This window comes from Archocentrus centrarchus, chromosome 7, assembly GCF_007364275.1.
Source record: "Archocentrus centrarchus isolate MPI-CPG fArcCen1 chromosome 7, fArcCen1, whole genome shotgun sequence".
Taxonomy (NCBI): Eukaryota; Metazoa; Chordata; class Actinopteri; order Cichliformes; family Cichlidae; genus Archocentrus; species Archocentrus centrarchus.
This window is the reverse complement of record NC_044352.1, coordinates 26,623,433-26,645,466: the sequence shown is the minus strand read 5'-3', so window position 1 is coordinate 26,645,466 and position 22,034 is coordinate 26,623,433. Positions and strand designations below refer to the sequence as shown.

At 41.2% G+C, this 22,034-nt stretch overlaps 1 protein-coding gene across 2 annotated transcripts in view; it reads left to right on the top strand.

Moving 5' to 3' along the window:
- The first annotated feature begins 709 nt into the window (after nucleotides 1–709).
- LOC115782493 (helicase ARIP4-like) overlaps nucleotides 710–22,034 on the top strand; it is a 36,123-nt gene continuing 14,798 nt past the window's right edge. The window contains exons 1-4 of one of the 2 annotated variants that reach the window (XM_030732676.1): nucleotides 710–888; nucleotides 19,025–19,268; nucleotides 21,658–21,791; nucleotides 22,028–22,034. The exon at nucleotides 22,028–22,034 is cut by the window's right edge and continues 167 nt beyond it. In XM_030732676.1, coding sequence (XP_030588536.1) covers nucleotides 885–888; nucleotides 19,025–19,268; nucleotides 21,658–21,791; nucleotides 22,028–22,034 — 389 coding nt within the window. In that variant the 5' untranslated portion in view covers nucleotides 710–884. Of the gene's footprint in view, nucleotides 889–4,514; nucleotides 4,786–19,024; nucleotides 19,269–21,657; nucleotides 21,792–22,027 lie in introns of those variants that run through there. The other variant, XM_030732675.1, reaches the window with a different exon arrangement.

The following is a 22,034-nucleotide window of genomic DNA, read 5'->3' as shown; positions in this document are numbered from 1 at the left end:
TGGATGTGTGATCATGTGTTACCATTTTAGCTCATCAGATCTGTATTTGCACAGTTATTGTTGCATGTTATAAACTAAGTCTCAGTCTGTCCCAACTAAATAAGGAAAGAAATTGTGGAATTTGATCAGATAATAGTGTATCTTTGAGGATCTCTCACAGTTTTCCCCTCCTAATCTTATGTTTCTCGCATCAGTTTTGAAGGATTTGGTTTTCAGCTTGAATCACTGTTCACATAATAAGTCATGCTTCTGACAAGATTTCACCAAAACCAGAATCAACACAATAAAAGCTGCAGTAAACTAACAGGGTGATCATTTTACATTCGCTTACTCCTCCTCTTCCACTTCCCCGATCTCCCAACCTCTTTTTTTTTTTTTCTCATCTTCTCATCCCTGTCCATCTCTTCCTGGTTGAACCCCATTACCCTTGTTACCTAAGGCAGCTTCTCTGGAGTGGGCGTGCCCTGCTGACATCACACACTGGCTCCTGTGTCAGTTGGCTGGGGGAGGGGAGAAGCAGAGAGAGGCGGGAGGAGGTAGACAGGAAAAGCTGCGCAGTGGTGTTCGGGGGAGTTCCTACGCACAACGGTTGGGGGCAGTTTTCAACGACTCATTGTTTTGTAATTGTCCCAATGGCCCTCTGTCCTCAGTGGAGCGCCGGTAAAGCTGCGCGACGAGGCTAGATGTTGGGAGTCGCACACAGACACACACAGAGACACCTACACACACTTTGACACGCTGAGGTTCAGACAGAACAGTGAGGAAGTGAGTAAGCTGTATGAAGAAGGAACACACACACAGATTGGAGTAAGTTTCTGAGAGTGATAAGGAGGAGGCATGAATCTCTCACCAGAGTAGGACACAAAAAGTTTCAGCCACATGACATGGGTGAGTAGCTGAAATGTTTTGGCTCAGTGTGAGATTCCTTTTTCTGCACACGTGTGTTTTGTTCTAATCTCTCTGTCAGCCCAGTGGTATCATCTGCTGTCTGTTTTTATCAGCATGAATGCAGACACACGGGGCGTTTCAAACAGACTGACCTATATGTGGTGCAGTGCCAAGTCTTTAGCTGGGCTGTTCAGGCAGAGCAGAGCTCAGGGGTTTCATAAGGCATGTTATGAAATTGACACAGGAGTTGTCCTTGTCCCCCCATCCCCCATCCCATCCCCTCACCCCAAAAAAGTACCCAAAAAAGTTAGAAGGACCTCTGTGTCATTTTATTTGGATAAGACTTTGTTTTTGTGGCACAGTTTTCCTGTTTTCAAGCAGAAGTTGGTATAAAACCCTGTTTCTAAGGCTTCTCTTTCATTCTAAATCAGTTTTTGTTAAATATAAGTAGCCTCTAGTCTTTGGGTAATAAGCCATTTAATCCAGGATGAAGGGTTTCCTGGAAGTTTTCATAACAGTGTTCTCTCAGGTCTATAAAAAATGTAACAAATTAAATTAACTGTAGAAATTAGAAAAATTTCCTTGTGAACACACTGTACTCTCTACAAATGGATCTGAGTTTGCTACTCTCTAGTACAGTGTTTCTATTGAGAACCACAAATAAACCATTGATATGTTTTAATACGTGTGTAAACATGTGTGAAAGGGGAAATTACACATTTTGAGACAGGTTTTCTACTGAAGTCACTCCCAGTGATTTTTTTCAGGGTTTAATTATTGGACTGTCAGCAATATATATATATATATATATATATATATATATATATATATATATATATATATATATATATATATATATATATAGCCACACGTGGAAGTAATAATTCCAATCTTGTAACTTTGTTCAATTACAACTTCTCAGTGTTGAACATATGTAAGGGATGTTGTATGTGTGTACAATAATGGATCTTGTGAGTTCTGAAGTCATTTTGAAGGCATTTCAGAGACGCTGACACAGATTTCTGCAGCAGCATTCCTCTCTACTCTTTATTCTGCTACACACTCACACAACAGGGTCAACAGGGTCCTGACTCTGTCACGTGTTCAGCACTTAAAACAATCTCACGTCGGAGTGAGAAGATATCTGTGGATGTTGCTTTTGTGCAGAATTGCATGTTTTAACCCTGTGCGTGCGTGCGTGTGTGTGTGTGTGTGTGTGTGAGATCTTGTTTCCTGTACTGATGGATCTAATCTGAGCAGTGTGCTCCAAAGTGAGGTTAATGGGTTACTGAGGTACGTTGAGCCTAAAGTTTCTGTCTTTTAACCCGGCTAGATCACTGAGGCTGAACACACAAGCAGAGTTTTGGATTAAAATTGACTGCAAGTGCCACATTTTCACTAATTCTTTAGATGACGACATGCTCAGGCAATGAATTAGCTTCTCAGCTGAGAAACTGTTACATATATGCAAATGTGCTGAGCTGGACAGTAGGTTAGTAAAGTTAAAGTAGCTCATACTGTAACTTGGCATGGGAAGTGGCATGTATTCGGTTTGTGACGCAGGAAATCTATAAACATGAATTTTTTGTCTTTATTGGCTGTCAGCTTTGTTTTTAAAAGGTGGAATTTCAGAAACTTTATCACTTTATTAGAATATTCAGTGAATAAAATAAATTTTACTTTTATCTGGTCAAAAACACTTTCCATATCTACTTCTGTATGGTACAGCATCAGGCCTGTAAGCACTTTGCATATACACTGCTCAAAAAAGCTTTGAAAATACATCAGATCTCAACGCGGAAAAAAAAAATCATGCTGGATATCTATATACTTATATGGACTGGATAATGTGGCTAATTTCACATCATTTGATGGAAATGAAAAAGAGCAACCTACAGAGGACTGAATTTAAAGACACCCTCAAAGTCAAAGTGAAAAAATGATGTGGCAGTATAGTTCATTTTACCAAAATATCATTGCAGGAACTCAAAATGGTACTCAGTAGTTTGTACGGCCCCCACACACGTAGCATCTGACAATGGGTCCAAGGATTTCATCCTGATACTTAACTGCAGTCAGGATGCTGCTGCCTAGCCTGTAGAGGTCTGTGTGTGCCTTCATGGGTATGCCTCCCCAGACCATCACTGACCCACCAACAAACCAATTGTGCTGAACGATGTTACAGGCAGCATAATGTTCTCTGTGGCTTCTCCAGACCCTTTCACATCTGTCACATGTGCTCAGGGTGAACCTGCTCTCCTCTGTGGAAAACACAGGACACCAGTGGTGGATCTGCCAATTCTGGTATTCTGGTAATCAGGTTTCGGTGCCAGGCAGTGAGCACAGGGTGCACTAGAGGATGTTCGGCCCTCAGGCCACCCTCATGAAGTCTGGTTCTGATTGTTTGGTCAGAGACATTCACAGTCACTGGCAGTGCTCATCCTGTTCCTCCCTGCACATAGGAGCAGATACTGTTCCCCTTGATGGACCACAGAAGGTCCATCAGCTGTCCCTGTCCAGCTCTCCTAGAATAACTACCTGTCTCCTGGAATCTCCTCCATGATCTTGAGACTGTGCTGGGAAACACAGCAAACCTTCTGGCAATGGCACGTATTGATGTGCCATCCTGGAGGAGCTGGACTAACTGTGCAACTTCTGTAGGGTCCAGGTATCAATTCTTGCTACCAGTAGTGATGCTAACCCTAGCTAAATGCTAAACTAGTGGAAAAAAAACAGAAAAGATGTAAAACCCATTCCTGTTTTGGGGAATTAATTTCATGAACACCAAAGCAACTGAAACTGATTAACAGCCCCCCTCTGCTACTTAACTGACCACATCAATATCCAAGAAATTTACATGACTTGATGCTATGCTCTGATTAAAAAGTGTTCCTGTAATTTCTTTTTGAGCAGTATAAATAGGCATATTTTAAAGGTACGCATTAGAAATAGAGCACACTATATAATAAGTATATTCACTCATGAATTGGCAAAAATTTTCAGCAGCAGTGCACTCTCACCTTATTTTACAACACCTGTATTGTGCATTGACAGAGTATTTTTTTGTCCTTTTGTATCTCTCCATAACGTATTCCTGTAGACTGATCTAAAAGCCAAATGACGCCTTAAAAACTCCCCCGTTATGTGAGTGCGCCTAGAGCCTGAAGTTATGACATCAATTATCATCAGTTACATACCTGTTATTGCTGACTAGGGTTTTAAAGTTTGTTGAGCTGGGGAATGCACAGAAAGCCTGTTAAACTTGCTTTGTAGTCATTTAACTCACATTATTCCTCTGACATATGGTTGTGTGTACATATGTGTAATTTAATCTTTAAAGCAACAACGTATAAACCTTATTGAGGTGTCGTAACGCCTTTAATCACCAGCAAACACTTAAATAGTGCCTGCTTCTTTGCATGCTTCGTATTCATGAGTATGTTTATGGGGGCGTGATTTAATTTGACAGTTTTTTTTTTTTGTTTTGTTTTTTATTTCATTGGGGGGAGGAGATTGAAGGATGATCAGTGGTAGGAGTCCCCCTCAGCAGGGCCCCAGCTCCAGCATGAAGGGTTATGTAAGTTTTCAGCTGCCAGCCTTCCTAGCTGCCTCTGCCTCACATTCACATTGTTATTGACCAGAAAGGAGCGCAAAGAGTGGTGGACCAGCAGTCAGGGAGTCACTCAGTCAGAGGCAGTCGATTAAAGACCACTTGAGTGTAAAACCAAGCTAAGAGGAGGGAAGAGCCACCTCTTCTTTACTTCTTTTTAAAAGTTTTTTTTTTTTTCTTGAAAGGGGAAGCAATTTTGAGAGTGTGACGGGGAGGCAGGGGACACCAGCTTTCCCTCTGTTTTTGATTAGCCATGCTGCTTCTGGATGAATCGGAGTCATTTGCAGGTAGGTGACATCATTACCTTGGCCCGTGCCAGGGTTGTGGAAGTGAAGCATCTCTGAGGAAAATGAGGAGAAAGTTAGCAAGAAATGGGAAAAATATGGAGGTGTGCAAACGTTGGGAGACAGGGTGATGCTTTGAGAACAGGAATAAAATGCTGCACAGAAAGCTTCACGCATACGCTGTAGTTGATCTGATGAGATAATGAATAGCGCTACTTCGCTGCTGAGGTGCTTCCTTTCTGCATCCTGTTTGAGGAACGGCAGCGTGAATGGAAGCCAGAGAGGAGATGCATGGAGAAAAAAATGAGCTAAAGGGAAAAGATGATCAGAAACGGAGAACTTTGATGTTATAAAAGCACCAGAGAAGTGTCTGGACTGTGCAGCAGTAGTTGATTTATGCTTGTTAAGTTACTTAACATTGTTGTGTAACACCGGCTCTATACCTCCTTAAGCGTGCGCAGTCTATCTGTGCGTGCTTCAGTCTGTTTTCCCTTTATTGACTTTTCTGGTTTCATCATCTTTTACTCTTTTCAGTCCCTGCATTCAATTACTGCTCTCTCTGTTCGATTCGGCCCAGTTTCTAATTCTCCTTCCATCTTTCAGCCGGTCTTTCTGCCACTCGTGCCCACTGCCTCTCTCTCCTGTTGTCATCTCAGTTCCTGCCTCCAATTGGCTGTTTCTACGGTTACCTAAACCAAAGCCAGGGCGCGATTGGCGGATGGGGGGTAGGATTGGGCCATGCTGGAAGTGTGAGCATGTGGAGGCAGGAAAACATATGGTTCAGCAGACCAGTGGGTTAGGGGGGTAAACGCCTGAGCGCAGCGCGCCGCAGCAGTCTGCAGTTACAATGAATGAAAATGAAATCTATGGAGAGTTTGAATTTTTTATTACCCCCCCCCCCCCCACCCCCCAGATTTTTTTGTCTGTTTACTTAGCAAATACAAGACGATCAGAAACCTCAAATGTTGCATTACATAAACTTAAAAGTTTAACATCTTTAGTCAGATCAGGTTTTTAAGCCTACCTTCAGTGAATTTAGATGTGCAGTGCACAATTTGTGGATCTTGTTGTTCATGCTGTCCCATTTAACATAAACAGTTTTAAGTTGACTCACAGACATGAAGGACACATGGGCAGGTGGGGTGAAGTAGGATCTAGATTGGCCTTAAAAGCTCCTTTGTTGGATTGCGTGCAGTCCTGCTTTTTATTAGCTCTGTCAAAATGTTGCACATTTGTAAACAGCGAGCGGAAATCTTGGCCCGGAAATCAGCTGGCTTACAACAAAAGCCCCCATAAATTAGCCATTACCCTCCGGGGGGGGATTTTCGGCAAACAATGTGTTCCCATCGTGTACCTAATTAGGAATGTGACTATTCAAGGTAAAGTTATCCATCACCATTCTTTCAGTCATTCTTTCATTACAAGTCCAATCTCCTGCAGTAAAAAAGACAAAACAATGACTTTATCCAGAGAGTCTGTGGTCTGCAGTGCGTATGCACCTGCGCTGGATATCAGGGAGAGAGATTTTGTTAAAAGCAGAACCCATGTTAACAACAATTGTTGAGAGTAAAACAGCTGCTGTTGAAAAGTCTCTGCAAAGGTCATCAGCTCATAATTCAGGACCTGTCTGATCACGTAAGGTTGTCAGACTTTAAAAACAGTGTTTTGATTCTTGCTTAGGGAGCGCCGTGGCCCACTGACTCTCCCCCATGTGGCTGTTGAAAAACGTTCACAGAAATTCCTTTAACTGTCTACACGCTCATAATTCTTGGGATTGCTCTGGGCGTTTGGCTCACCATGAAAAGCGGCACTAGATTCCTTGTCATCTCGCAGATTGTGCTGTGTCAAATAGCCATAAAGGGTAAAAGCAACACACTGTTCTCCCCCCAAATCCATTGCGTGTGCACGCGTGTTTGCATATCGTCCTTTGAGTACACTGTGTCCGTCAGTGACGAGATGGTTGTAGTGAAAAGAAAACAAATTTGACATTTTAATAGCAGCAGCACCTCTGTGGTACAATTAAAAAAAGGAAGGAGCGTGTTGTGCTGATTGCTTTTCCATCGTTCTCTGAATTTGATCTGTTCCGTTCTAATTGGCGTCAGCACGCGAGGCAGGAACAACCTGTTCAGGCCAGCACTGGAGTCCAGGTCAAACACCAGGAGCACGTGTAGTCTTATTGCTTTCATAACGCCACAGGGCTCGCATTCCCACTTCCTTAATGCTCTCTTCATCAAAATACAGTTTTGTTTTGTTTTTTAATTTGCTTTAATCTTTTGGGTTCCTCCTGTCAAATAGTACAGCAGCTCTCTTTGTTCTCTTTTAGTGTAAAATTTCCCCTTCGAAGTTCTTTGCTGGCTGATTTCTCTTTTTCATCTGGTCGCTGCACAGTGGCCCGTACCCCGTCCACTCTCTGGCTGATTGGTTCTTTTTCTTCTTACTGTTTTCTCCTGGTTTCAGGTCTCCGCGAGTTTGAGCACTATATATTTTTTTTTTTTTTTTAAAGGCAGAGGATAAAAGCAGGTAGCAGATTTTATTACTTCTAGAAATTTATAACCCACATGTTAACTTTGGTTTGTATCCTTTGGTGCAGTACTCTAAGTTCTGTTTTACCTCATCTAATCCCCAGCTTTCTCTTTCTCTCTCATTAAATGGCTGCAGTGCTGTATAATATTACAGTACAGAAGTCTTGTGATCAGATGGAGAACATCATGGGTGTGGTGCCTGCACTAAGCCGATACCACCTCACGTTATTTCACATTGACTTAATAAGACAGCAATCGTAAAAGCTAAAGAGCTTTTCATGCTGCAGTAATGATTTATTTCAGTTTCTCCTTGGCAATCTGATTGTTTATGCAAAGAAACACATGTTCTCTCAAACAAGAAGTGCCTGAAATTACATAAAAATGATTAAATGGCCCTGCGATAGATTTGCAGCCTTTCAGCCTGAACCTGAATTGGACAAGCAGAAGAAAACGTTTTTGTTTCAGCTGCTTTCATGACAACTTCAGAATCAACCTTTTTCACAGACTTAATCATATATTAATATGTATGGTGTTTTGTTTTTTAAAGTTGTCACCTGTTGATGGATATGGTGTAGCTTGAAATGGTTCACAATATGAAACATTTGCTACTTAAAGAGGAGTAATGTGAAGTGGTTACATAAGTGTTGTATTGTCTTTCCACCTCCTGAGGGGTTATACCCCTGCATATCTGTTCCTCATTGTGTACTCTCACACGTGCATATTGTGCTAAGGTGTAAAGATTTTGGTTGCTTAGATGCGAGCAGTTAAAGTATCTCACAGGTTGTTCAGAGGCTGAAAGTACACACTGTGTACTAACTGTTGCCAATAAGGGTTTTATGTAACAGGCTATAGTGTGACCAGCACACAGCATCCAGACGTTCTCTCCTCCTCTGTGGCTCCTCCTCCTCCTCTTCCTCCCTCCTCTTCCTCCTCCCCAGCAGCAGTGACACACTGGCCTACTAACAGTCTGTTCTACCTCGCCTCACCCCCTCTGCTGTGCAGTCTTTATCACATGGCCGTTGTCTCTCCACCTCCTTTTCTCTCTTCCATGCACGTCTCTCACCGCCTCATCATTTCTCTGATACACTCATCGCACTCGCTGCCAACAGGAGCGTTTCATAACTCACCTGCATCGCTCTAATAAAGCAGCCTTAATAACGCATTTAGGGCAGTCTCTTATATAAGAGGGGTGTGTGTGTGGCATTAGTATTGCGATTTTATTTTCTTCCTCAAGGCAACCATGTAACCCAGTTGAATCTCGGCCAGCCTTTTGGAAACTGCTTTTTCAAAAGAACAACTTTGAAACATCAGCTACAAAGAAACTTTGGGATTCCAGCTTTTGCCTGTAGTTTGTGTCGGGGTGGGTCAGTAAATCACAAAGAAAAAAATATTAAGACAACATTTAAAGTATTTTTATTTTAACTGTTATCTCAAGATCTGCTGTACTGCGTGTCTGGCTGGCACTGCTGATTGTAATTATTCTAATTTGTGAGGAAGTTAATGAACTGCTTGCACTTATGATTTAAAAAAAATTTACCAGGTAAAATGTTTGAGAACCAGTTCTCATTTTACAAACATGACCTGCCAGGGAGACCCCAATAGAATCAGGTCCAGTGATCATTTTGAGATGAATAGAAAAACTGATTTGGCAAAGCATTTGCAATCTACATTTCTACCTTTACCTACAGCCATGATCTGTGGCTAGTGATTGAAAGAATAAGCAAACAGATACTGCTTCCCTGCATTGAAAGGAGCTGGTTAAGTTGGTTCAGATATCTGATTAGGATGGCTCTTGGATTCCTCTCAGGTCATGTGTTTCCAATTCCTGGGAGGTAGCTACAGGGAAGAGGAAGGTCTGGGAATTTCTGGTTAAACTGCACCCTTACCTGGATAAGCAGATGCTGATAAGATGGATGGATAGATAGATGGAACAAAGCAGTATTCTGCCTGTCATCAACAGTGGAAAAAGCAGAAAGCTGTAACTGTTAGGCAAAGTTTTAGGCAAGTTTCAGAGTTTTGTTTTCTGAGTTATAGTTTGTCACTCTGGTATCTTTCAGTCTGTCCACCTGTATCACTCTCTCTGTCTCTTCCATCCACCTTAGATAATCTCTGACATTTTCCTTGTCGTAAGAGAACAGCATGAACGCTGCTGAACAGCAGGAGCGAGGTGGAAAATCATGCCGACACTCATCGCTGCGTGTGTGTATATTTGGCTCTGTGTGTCTCAAAGTCTAGATGTTCTTTAAACGTTGCCGTGTTCATCTGAGACCGTCGGTTCTTGTGAGTGTGCTGCATCTTTTTCTGTGTGTGTGTGTTTGTGTGTTTGTGTGTGTGTGTGTGTGTGTGTGTGTGTGTGTGTGTGTGTGTGTAGGACGTGAGATTCTTGTGAACATGCTGGTTGTGTAACAGCCAGAGGCAGCAGTTACATAAGCGTCCCTTCTCGTCTGACCAGCCTCAGCGGCGGTGGCCTGGCTGTCTGTTAGGGAGCAACTTTCTTCCTGTGTGAGACTGTGAAAATGAGAACGCTAAGAAGTCATTTAATAAAGCGGGTCATCTTATTGGAGGCCCACCTGGAAATAAAGAAGTTTTGTCCTTTACATACTTAAATTCTTAACACAACCTACGGACCTTGGTAACATTTTCTTCCATGACTCACCCCCAGTTTTGTGATTTTGATCCCCTTATTTACATTTCCACTCGAAACAATGTATTGAACTAGAAGCTGCTGGTTTCCACTGATAACCATCAAGCTGTCAGTTTTCAGATGTCAGTGTTTAACATTTTTTCCATCGTGTTCGAGTTTACTTGGAAACTTTGAATACTTTGGCCACAAGCCATGGTTAAATCACATTTGATGGTGTAATTGACCAACCATTCCAGAAACCTAGTTTTTATCTCTGAGCCTGGATGAAACTTTGACTGTAATCTAGACCCTAAAGTGATGTTTGAAAAAGCTAACTCAGCTTAGCTTGAAATGAAAAAGAAGTAGGAGGATCTCTTTATTTCTTTTGCTCAGAGCACCTCGTGTTTCAGCCAGGCTCAGAGATAAGTAAAGAAATATCAAACTCTTGAAATGAAAATATAATTTATTTAGACTGATTTCCAGATTTTTGTCAAAGGCATGGCAGCACGACGGCTCTATGTACACACAGACGGTTACGGTGGAGAATTTGGCTAGTTGCTATACTAATGCACCAGTGGGGCACGCCCCACAGTTTGAGAAACACTGCCTTAGAGGATGCCAGAGGTTTCTATCATTATATTTAGCTCTATAGTCTCTTTTTTTTGATGGCCTAAATAAACTGATTACTTTAGTAAACGATAAACCTTCATCAGCAAAAACACAGTACACTGTGATGTGATATGAACCACAGCACCAGTTATCAGTTTGCAGATCAGTCTGATGGAATTACAGCTTCTAATGACAGCAGAAAATGTTTTATGTGTACAAGTAAAGCTCAGTGATGAGGAAAGAAAGGAAGTGAAGGAAGTGGCAGGTGAGTGAGATGAGGTGGAAGCAGAATTAGATGGAAAAGGGAGAGGTGACAAAATGGGAAGCAGGAAAGGACAGGTGTGAAGATAGGGTAGTGCAGAAAGTGCACCTCTGATTTTAAGAAGGAAGTAAATAATCATAATCATTTTAAAAAAAACAAAAAAACTGAACTGCAGATTGCATTTAAAACCACTTATTTTAAAATACTTTTTCACCTTTAAAGAATTAAAACTGCTCCTACCACTACCAAAAATCATCCAAACATGCAGTGGTACATCTGCTAATAATCTGTTGGGCATTTCAAACTTGCATTTTTGCTTCTAATCCTGGTTGTCGCTCACAAGGTGCCCAGTTTTTACTGGCATTTCAAAAGTCAGATGTTACACAATTCCCATTTCAATTTTCCAGAACATGTTGAGTAACTGCAAGAGAATGGCTATATTTATGGTTCTTGGTAGAGGGGTTTAAAATTGATTTGTTTTTCTACTAGCGATTGTCCAGCTGAGACTCTCAGGATAGCGTTTGGATGAAATGATTAGATAATTCATTTAGATACTCTTTTACCATGAATTTTTTTATTTTTCCATTTTCTGTGTACTTCCTGGAATCCCCCACATTTGTTGAATAACAATACAGTTTGTCGTGTGTGTGTGTGTGTGTGTAAAACGTGTGACGCACAGGATTCTCCGCTGTGTAGTAGTAAATATACGCTGTCATCTGTAATCTGCTTACGTAGACAACAGCTGGCCGATGACACAGACTGTCCAGTCTTTTTTTTTTTTTTCAATCCCATGAGGTGAATGAAAAGAACGGATGAGGGAAGTTTTAATTTTAAAAGCACACGAAACCCTAAAAGCATTTTTACTTTTTTACTTTGTTTCATCACTGCGGGGATGACTGACTTAATGGAAGTTGGTATGTAGGTCAGGACCTAATATTTCTTGTGAAGAGTGTGTGTGTCTGTGTGTGTGTGTGCGTCTAAACCTACCCTCAGCTGTCTCAGTTCATGATTTATGGATGCAAATGAATCTCACACAGGTGCCGGATCTCAAACTAAGTTGGGTTCATCGTCAGGCTTCTATCCATCTTGTTCCAGAGAAGTTTGTATTTCCTTCTTTTTGAGATGCAAAGTAACATTAGAGAAGAATCTCTATTCTCTGCAGTCAGTCATCTGTTCTTATCACTTCTGAGTGAAACCTGTGCATCACCGGTGCATCAAGAAAGCAGCCTATACCAGTAAGGGCCACGGGGGGGGGGGGGGGAGGACCCATGATGAGTACATGTTTGTACAGATTTATTCTCTTTGGTTTCTCTTTTAGTTTTAATCTTTCCTGTTCTTCTGCCTGCCACTTTATGAAATTGACACTTGAGGGTTTGCCACTTACTTTCCATACACAGAGTTCTTTGGCGCGCTTACGTTGGCATGTTCGTCACCACGGTGCAAGAAGTTAAATATAAACACTTGTATACGTAGATGCGGTTACATAAACTTGTGGTTAGCAGAAGATGTTTCTTCTCTGCAACCCCACTTAGAGACACACAAGCACGCACCGACGGACACACTAACCATGAATTTGTTGCCGGTGGCCTTGCATTCTTTTGAGGCTCATATCTCTCAAGAACACGCTGTGTTGTCTTTTGTGAAGCGCGCTGGGTCCTGAGTCCACAGGGAGTGTCCAACCGAACGAATTAATGGCTTAGAAAATGTGCTGCGGGTGCTGTTCACTCGGTGACGCTCACTGAGCCCGATGAGTCAGCATTTCATCAGGACACTTAATTACTTTCTTTCCCAGCTCTGTCGTGACAGAGGTTCAGCTTTCACCATCGTTCACACTTTGCTTTGACTAATTTTACCTACATATTGCCAAAGTCGTTTTCTGCTCCTCGTGGCTCGCAGCACAGTGATGTTTTAAATCAGTCACCTAGCAACAGCCAGTTCCCCAACTCTGATTCTCACCTTGAGATAACGCCTCAGTTGGCCTCCTGTACAAGGGAGGGTTTCTCAATGAGGTGGGCGGGTCTCGCACGCTGAATTTAGAGCAGTAAATGATCTTTGTTCATGTTCATTTTATCATAAATCCTGAAAGAACACTTAGTGGGCTCAAAGTTGAAAATAGCATGGAAATACGCTATCACAACTGGACTTCCTACTTCCCTGTAAGTGACAAGTTAATAACCCTTAGACATAATGAAGGGTTGATATGAGAAATCTAATCTGTGAGCAGTTTGGCAGGAGTTGCTGATACTGCAGGGAATCAGGTGCTGAGGCACAAGCACAGGGGGTTTTGATGCAATTGTGATCCATATTGCATTACATAATATGTTTATGTCTGACTTCCTGCAGCCGATGACATGTATCTTGACTGGCTATTTTGATTGGAACGCTTCCAAACTTGTCTCACAGAGCTGTTTGCACAGCACTCAAGACGTGTGCGCATTAGGAAGGAATGATTCAAGTGAGGCTTTCGCTTTCTCGGGCCCTCAGCTGGGGAGTATTGAACAGTTTATCTGTTATATAACTTATTTTGTGCATTTGTGTGAGCGTGTTGTATAACCCGTCGGGCCATAATGCGGCAAGATTCTCCCCAATGCGTGTGTTTGCGAGTCTGTGTGTGAGTCTGTACATCTCGCTGTATATGCGAGAGGCACTTCATCTCGACAGCATCCAGAACGCTCCGTGAAACACGCAGTTACAGCTGCTCACTTATCAATCTTCTGTTTTCTGTCCATGTTCAAATCCCAGCTCTGCCTCCATCTTGACATCTCTAATTTTTCAAAGTTGAATTAAACCTGCGAGCAGCGGTGACAGGATGAGAGGGTATAGAATATGGATACATATTCTGTGGATGTGTATCACAGAGGTTATGAAATCATTTTTTTTTTTTCTGGGTGAGTTCTCTTTAAATTCACTTCCCTGAAAATATTTTAGTAGTATGAACAGAAACTACTGATATGACTGAATGCCAGCTTGTATTCAAAGCTGGTATTGTTAGCATCGCTTCAGTTATTATCTAATAAGTCACAACATCTCTGTAGTAAAGTTTATTTTTATAATCATTTATACAAAATATCTTGGTTTTTGACACTGCATTATAACTCAAAAAATGGGAGAATTGCATATTTCTGGCATTTTTCTCAATACGATTGAGATTATAAACACATTATCGCAAGGCAGACAACAGCAAACTACCATCAGCCGGATGATGTTTTTGTCTCCCAGCTGCTCTCACAGCCAACCGGAGGTCCTTTTCCTATCTAAACAAGATGAATTTCTCCGGTAAAAACCATTAAAGTGGCTGTTAAATGTTTGGACTGAGTCAGTAACTGTGGCCAATCTACTAATGGCCCGTTCCAGTGCATTCTCATTCTCCCTGTAATTTTTACTGGAAACAGCAATTATGTACCAAATTTTAATTCCTTAAGAGAAAACAGGTGTGCTGCGCCAGCGTTTCATTGTTACTTTTTTTGTTTCCTGTTATAATTTTATTGGTTTGTACTGCATGATATGTCTTCCTATAAAAAAAATAAACTGAAAAACACCAGCAATTATAAGACTGGTTGTATTGATACTGTTTATTTCACTTCAGTTTATACAGTCATTATGCGAACAGAGTTGGTGCAATTTGCAGCATCAGTCAGGGCAGCCCAGCACAGCAGTGCATATGGCATACCTGTGCCAGGTATAGTGTGCCCTCAGGGCCGGCGGCTTTGTGTCTGCTCCCTCACAAACTGTGAGGGAAAGCAAACTATCCTTGAAATACTTAGATTAACATGTCAGATAAACACAGTTACCATAAGGTCGGGTAGTACACGTATCGAGTGACGTCGTGTGTGGAGACAAGGTGTGTCTGTCAACTAATAAAATCATATTTCTCTTTGTGGGGAATGATTCCTGGACGTCCTGTCCTCTTGACCCGAGGAAAACAATCCTGCTTCCCAGAATCTGTGTGCTTGCGCGCGTGTGTGTGTGTGTGTGTGTGTGTGTGTGTGTGTGTGTGTGTGTGTGTGTGTCACTGCCATGTTTGTTTGATGTGTTGGAGTGTCTTCCCCGGCTCGCACTGAAGTGCAGCTCTTTCCTTTTCCGTCATGACCTCGCTTTCATCTCTGTCTCCTTTCCTACCTCATCTGTGTGCGTGCGTGTGTGTGTGCGTGTGTGCACACTGTGCATTTCAGGATCTGTTATATAACTGTTGTGTAAGGTTGGAGGAAGGGAAAATTGGGGTAGAGAGGGTAATCAAGTGAATGGAAAAAAAAACAACCAAAAAAATGTGGTGAACATGATGAGCAATTAAAGCCAAACAATAGAAAGATGTCAGTGCTGCAGAGACAACTGACCAGATGTCACGGTGGGTGTCTCGATTTTTTTTTTTTATTATTTATTTTTTGTTTTTTTTTTTAAATAATTTGCAAACTGACCTGTACAGGGTGTACCCCCACCTCTCGCCCTATGCCTGCTGGGATAGGCTCCAGCCCCCCGCGACCCTGAATTGGATAAGCAGAAGAACATGGATGGATGGATGGAAATTTTTTTAAACTTTAATTGTAAAAATCCATTTTATGTGAAATGTATAGCGAAAGAATATGGTGCCTGTAAAAAGAAGATAGTCAGAACATTGAATTAAAAAGCTTCTATGCAGAAATGGAGAGAAAAAACAGAAAATCATTCGTACCCACAACCATCAGGCTTTTCAGTTCTCATACAAATAGCAGAAGAGCTAGGTCAGACATGAATTTCTCTCTGGGATCAATACATTTCTTCTTATTCTTAAATGAGTCTAAACCAGAAAGATTGAGGTGACGGGGTTAAAGACAGCACAGTAACACCTCTTAAACCTCTGGAAGTGAACCTTCAGCCTGGGTTTGTTGCTAAGTCAAAAAAAATTTCAGCAGTGCCTTTTAATGCATTGTGCTTTGTTATGCAAATTCACTGCATTTTCCCAAAGCACACTGACTGCACTGTGCAGTCTAGGAGTCTGAAAGCATGCTTTTGCTTCTGTAAGGCTGTTGTAAGGCACAGCGTGGCTTTGTGCTGATGCTAACATCAGTAGCTAACATGACCAAACTGATATAATGCTGATATTATGATTAACAAGTTCACCGTTTTAGTTTTATCGGTTAGCCTGCTAATGCTGTGGGATTAAGTCTTGCAGGTTTTTGGTCATAAGTTAAAGTATCAGCTGACTTTAGTGAAGTTTTTGGATCAAAGTCATTGAATTTCATTATGGAGTCAGAGTAGTGTTTGTACATAATTGTGCATCAATGTCTTTTAAAGTTGTGATGATTTTCTTTTTTTTTAATTGGATGAGGGTAGACTTTGACCTACAGGTCACACACCAGAAGTTGTGGAAAGGTGCATTAATGTTTGTGGGGAATTGTAAACCTCATGATGACGGCGGGGTGGAAAAAGTTGCATCCAAACTGGATCCATGGAAAGCTTGCGTGCCTTCTGTGCACTGGCCTAATTTTTAAGACTGTTTCATTGAAATATGTAATCTGGCTGTGGTCACATTTATCTTGATATTGGGCTGAACATTTTTATTTTTTATTATTAAAAACCTCACAATTAAAGGGTTGCGCACCCTTGAAAACTGTGATTTTTTTTCACTCTTTTCCTAATTAGATTTGACAGTTACTGTAACGCGTTGTTTTTGAAAGGTAATCCGAGACACATAAGCGTACGACACTCACAGACACACTAAGGATTGAGACGAGCTGGTGTCATTAGCAGCCAGATCGAGAAGTTTGTTATCGCACTGATGGACTGAAGGGGCGTTTTATGTAAGGTGTTTTTCAATTTGCAGTGAGCTCATCACCAGCCTCCCTTTTCCATTATGTTAAGGACGTGTGTCTGTGTGTGCATGCATGTCCGCGTTCTCATGCTGTCAGGTATCATGCACTGAACATGCCTTGTATGCATTCTTTGTGGGTTTGTGTTGAAATTGTGTGTGTGTGTGTGTGTGTGTGTGTGTGTGTGTGTGTGTGTGTGTGTGTGTGTGTGTGTGTGTGTGTGTGTGTGTTGGCAGCATGTCCTTGTTTGTCCAGGCAGATTCTTGGCTGGAATGGCATCCACATTTCCATGTGTGTGTTGGATATTTATGTATTGATTCAAATTCTTATGTGAACACTTGTCCTCTAAAATATGTGTGTGTGTGTGTGTGTCAGTGTTTGTGTCCTCTCTTGTGTTTCATAAGCCATCCATATTTATGATCCAGCTCTTACATAAGCCCCAGATCTGGTTCAGTGTGTTTCTGGCAGAACAACTGAGAGGGAGAGGAGGAGGAGGGAAGAAGAAGAAGAAAGGTGAAAGTGGAATACAGACAGATTGAGGGTAGAAGAAAGAGAACTGGAACTTTATAAGAACTTTACCAAAAGACTGATGAATTGAAATTGGGCAAAGAGGACAAATTTAATACAGCACAGTTTTGAGTTTGGATTGACAAACGTTTGGACTCTTGTGCTCTGCAAGAAATTTTCATTATATTTAAACACTTAAATCCTGACAGGCTGTCATCCCTCAGTCAAACCTGTTTAGTGGAAGTTTCCATTCTAAACACAAACATAAGAAGCTCAAAAACAGTAACTGCAGAATATAAGAAGTGCTAACAAAACTTGTGATCAATATTATATTTAAGCATTTAAATAATAAAAAAAATTGTTCTGTCATTCTTTCATTAATTATTTATTTTAAATCTGTGATTTATAGGTTTTTGTTTGTTTGTTTGTTTTAACAATATTAAAGCCTGACTTATTTAAAGCAGCAGAGAAACCCTTTGGAGAGTGACAGCTGTCGGCTGCTTTGCCTTCTGTAACTATCAGTCATGGTGACTTTGCGATTTAGCCGCTGTCGGGCATGCCTTCGGTTAAAGACGATTGTTGGCTGCTGTTGGCCCATCTGTTGAAGTTCTTTTGCCAGATTGCTTTTTTATGGGGTAGGAGTGGAGGATGTTGCATTAATATCTCAGCCACACCTTAACGTGGACAAATACGTTTACCAGAACAAAAAGGGAACAGTGAAGAAATCAAAACAACCAAACTGTGCAGCACTGAGCCAGTAAAACTGGTATATGTTTTACTGGGAGGATCTGCATGTTTGGCTTGAGATTGCTGCAATCACCTAATAATTTAACAATTTATGACTCTGGCAGTTATAATTAATAGATGTGCAGCTCCATGTAGGAACATTTCTGAGAGCAGCCATCTAGAGCCTGCTCTAGATGGCTGGAAGAAACCTCTTAATGATAATGGGTGCTCTCAGTGTGGAAGCTTCTGATGTATTAGGTTATTTTAGTTATTTGAGATATCGAGCTGTAACAGTGAACCACTGTTTCACGCCATTTTCCCTGAGTCATAAAGTATTATAAAACACTCTGTTATACAACTCTTTCAGCTGTTGTGACTTTGCAGACATTGGATTTTTTTTTTTCAAAATCCTCTCTGGCTTTGACCTTTATTAGCACAGTATTGCTACTAATTTGTGAAAGTAGCACCTGAAACTGCCCACCCCCCACACGCACACACATATGACATAAAGGAAGCAGCAGGATATTAATCACAAGATAGCGCCTTAGTTTTGCTGAAAGCAGCCGCAGCATTAAAGGTTAAGTGAATAACCCTTCAATCTCCTGACCTGCACAATATTAAGATGGTGGTGTTATTGTTGTGGTTCTTCACTCATTTACGTGCAACAGTCTGACACCTGTAGAGAATATTTAAAAAGCTGCTTTACCATCAAAGCCAGGCTGCAAAACAGCTGAAGATCTTTGAGAATTGCATTCACAATCTGTTTTACACTGTCACAGTTTTAAACTTTTTTTTTTTTTTTTAACATTATCTACATTGATGGTAATGTGTTTTTTTTGTTGTTGTTGTTTAACATGCAAGCTTACTGACAGCCACTTTTGGTAGTTTTGTTTTGTTTTTGTTTTTTTTGGTTTCTTTGCAGTAGATCATTCATGCACTTATTGCGAAGTGCATGCTGGATTATTTTAAAGACTGTTGTATAGCAAGCTTCAGGTTGCTGCACTGTATGTTACATCTTTTTGTCTTTTGCATAGCCTCTTTAGTACAACAAAGTGTACAAGCATGAAATTTTTTTAGCAATGTTATTGTGACAGATGGAAATATAAGCTCCTAATACTCCAGATTTTATCTCTTGTATACAAGACTTCCTCTTTTTTTACACTTGAACTAACAAGTCACCAATCCTGTTCTTGTCTTCACCTTACAGACCAGTCCCACAGCGCCCCCTTCAGCTCCCAGAATGAAGCTCAGGGTGGCGACCCGGCTGTGTGGCAGTGCACCCCTCCCACATCTACCTCACCTTCGGCAGAGACGCCGGCTCACCCTCCCTCCACCCAGCCCGGGTCAAGACCCCACTCCAGGCCGGCAAGCCAAAGCCCCACTCCTCCCTCTGCCCTGACAGGAACCAAGAAGAGGAGCTCCAAACCTGCACACATGAGACGCAACATCAGGTACAGAAACCATCGGCTGAACTCCGGTCTCAGTCCCGGTTCAAACAGATGCAACAACATCTGTAACAAGAGTTCAAGCAACTCAAAGAAACTTATTTCTACGTGTATCGTTTCCTCTCTAAGCTGCGATCGTCATCATTTGAAGGGCTTTTTCATGGCAAACAAAAAAAAAAAAATCTGTACTAACTGTCCTTGGCCCACTGGTGCTGCTGTCTAGATTAACAGAGCAGCAAAGTGTGATTTGAAGATTAAGTAATACAAACACATATCACCGAAATAAACTTCAGTATTCATTTTCTGATGACTCATGAATGGACACATCCACCCTCATGCAACATCCTCCACCATTTTCCTTTTTTTTTTTTTTTTTTTTTTTCTTTTTAAGGTCAGCATACATGTGTGAAACCGCAATGAAGACAGATGTTCAGATATCAGACAGACTCTGGGATTGCTTACATTACACTCACACCATTTTAAATCAGATTTTAAAAAATGAGTCTGAGTTATTGCTTGCCAAACAGTAACCAGTCAACCTTGAGATAAAAGGAATTACTACACAATCCCATGAGTATGTAGCTGCTGAAGGGCAAACCAACATTCACTCAGCCTATTCAACTCTTACTGTATTCCTTTTAACACCCACTGCTGGCTGAATAATGAGATTTGTCCTATCTCTGCTGTATATATGTTTTTTCTCTTCTTCTACTCTTCCTTCATCTCAGATTTCAGTCTCATTTTGAAAGTACGTAAATGTTTTTTTTTGGTTGAACTCTATCACCGATTATGCTCAGTCTGCAGTTTTATTGCTCCAGGCTGCCAATAAACATGATAACCCAACCCCAAATATGCTGTTGCCTTTACATAACGGCCTATTTAAAATAATGTCAAACATATGTCATGGATGCAAGCTCTGGGTTTTATTCCCTGCCTTTAGGTACATATGATATATTTAACTATTTGTGTAAATAAGAAGTGTAGGACATGTAGCATTCAAAAACAAGCTTAGCACCTATGGATAATGTCAGCAAACATTATGCATTCATTTGAAGTCATGTTTCTATCTGCCAGCCTAATTAGTCAGTTACAGTTGTGGTCAAAAGTTTACAGGGACGAGCCAAATGCCTTATGAAGAAAGATTTTGTACTCAGACGAGACAAAGATTGAGCTGTTTATATTCAATGACAAAGAGGTATGTTTAGAGGAGTAAAGCTGAGGCTTTCAAACCTAATAACACTGCACCAGCTGTCAAGCATGGTAGTGGTAGCATCATGCTCTGGGGCTGTGTTGCCTGACAGAGGTACTGGTGCATTACACAAAGTGGATGGAATAATGGAGGAGGAGGCCTGCCTCCAAATTCTTCAGCTTCACCTCAAATCAACAGCTGCATGTTTGAAACTTGTACAGTTTGTTGTTCCAACACACCTCAAAGCTGGTTTTGAATGGATAAAACAGGCTAACATTAAGTTTCTGGAATGACCTTCCCAAAGTCCTGACCTCAACCCTATTGAAAATTTGTGGAGTACACTTGAAAGCAAGGTCCATGCCGGGAAACCAACTGAATTAATTAAAATTCTGCCAAGAAGAGTCATCAGATATCCAGCCAGAATTATGCCAAAAGCTTTCTGATGGCTACCAAAAGCATCTGGTTGAGGTGCAACTTGCTGATATGTTGCCATTTGGTGCTAGTAGGTAATGCACAGGCTCTTTATCTTGTATTCACATACTCTTTTTGGCGCTGTAGATGTGAAGGACACAACCATAGTCTATGTGGCTAACATGCTAGCAAATATTTTCAAAGTGCAATGAGCAACGTTAATATTTGTCTGTGTAGATTCTCAGTCATCCAGGTCATAGTAGTCTCTAAGAGAATATTAATATTTATTTGAAGAATGTTTCTGTCATTCTGAAAAATAATTTAAATGTTAACCCTTGTTTTTAAGCCAACTTTGCCATTTTGCTCTTGCGGGCAGTGCAAATTGGGTTCCTTGAACATCAGGAAACAAAACAAGTGAACATCAGGAAACAAAACAAGTGGGGCTGCCGAGCAGTAATTGCTCCATCAAAGCAAAACAAAGCACTTAAAATGCTAAAGTCTTTGATAATTCTCTGCAGCTTTTCAGCTGAGTCATGTGAATTAATTCACGATGCATAGCTCACTTGGTTCCGATTTATTATTTATTAAATGCTGACTAATGCAGATTTAATGAAAGCAATGCTCGATGTGACCGTCATAATTAGGCTCCCCCGAGGATTCCTATGTGAGAAGAATGATTCATCAGCATTTGAATGCGTGTACAGTGTAAACACAGCATTTAATAAGTATAGTGACAGTTGGTACAGTTATAAAACTATACTAAGAGCAAAATGATTTGTTACTGTGTTTACATAGGAAGTTACTGAGGGATCATCAGTTGGAGGCAGTGACCAAAGCGGCCCAGCAGGAGGAGCTGGAGAGAAGGCGACGTCTGGAGCAGCAGAGAAAACAGGATTTCCCCGTACCGCTGCCGCCTGAATACACAACTGGTGAGAGCGTGTACACAAACATACAAACACTGTTCCCAGAAAAACCCGCCGGTCCAGCAAACGATAGCTGCCGGACCAGCGGCTGCATTGTGTCCACGTACCAAAGAACCAGCTCTCTTTCGCTTTCTTTTTACTCATCTCCTCAGTACTTCCCAAACCTATTTCTCTCTCTCCATCCCTCGTTTGTCTCCCAGCCTTCTTCCTATACTAACTTCATTTGCTTTCCCTTTCTTCAGGCGATGT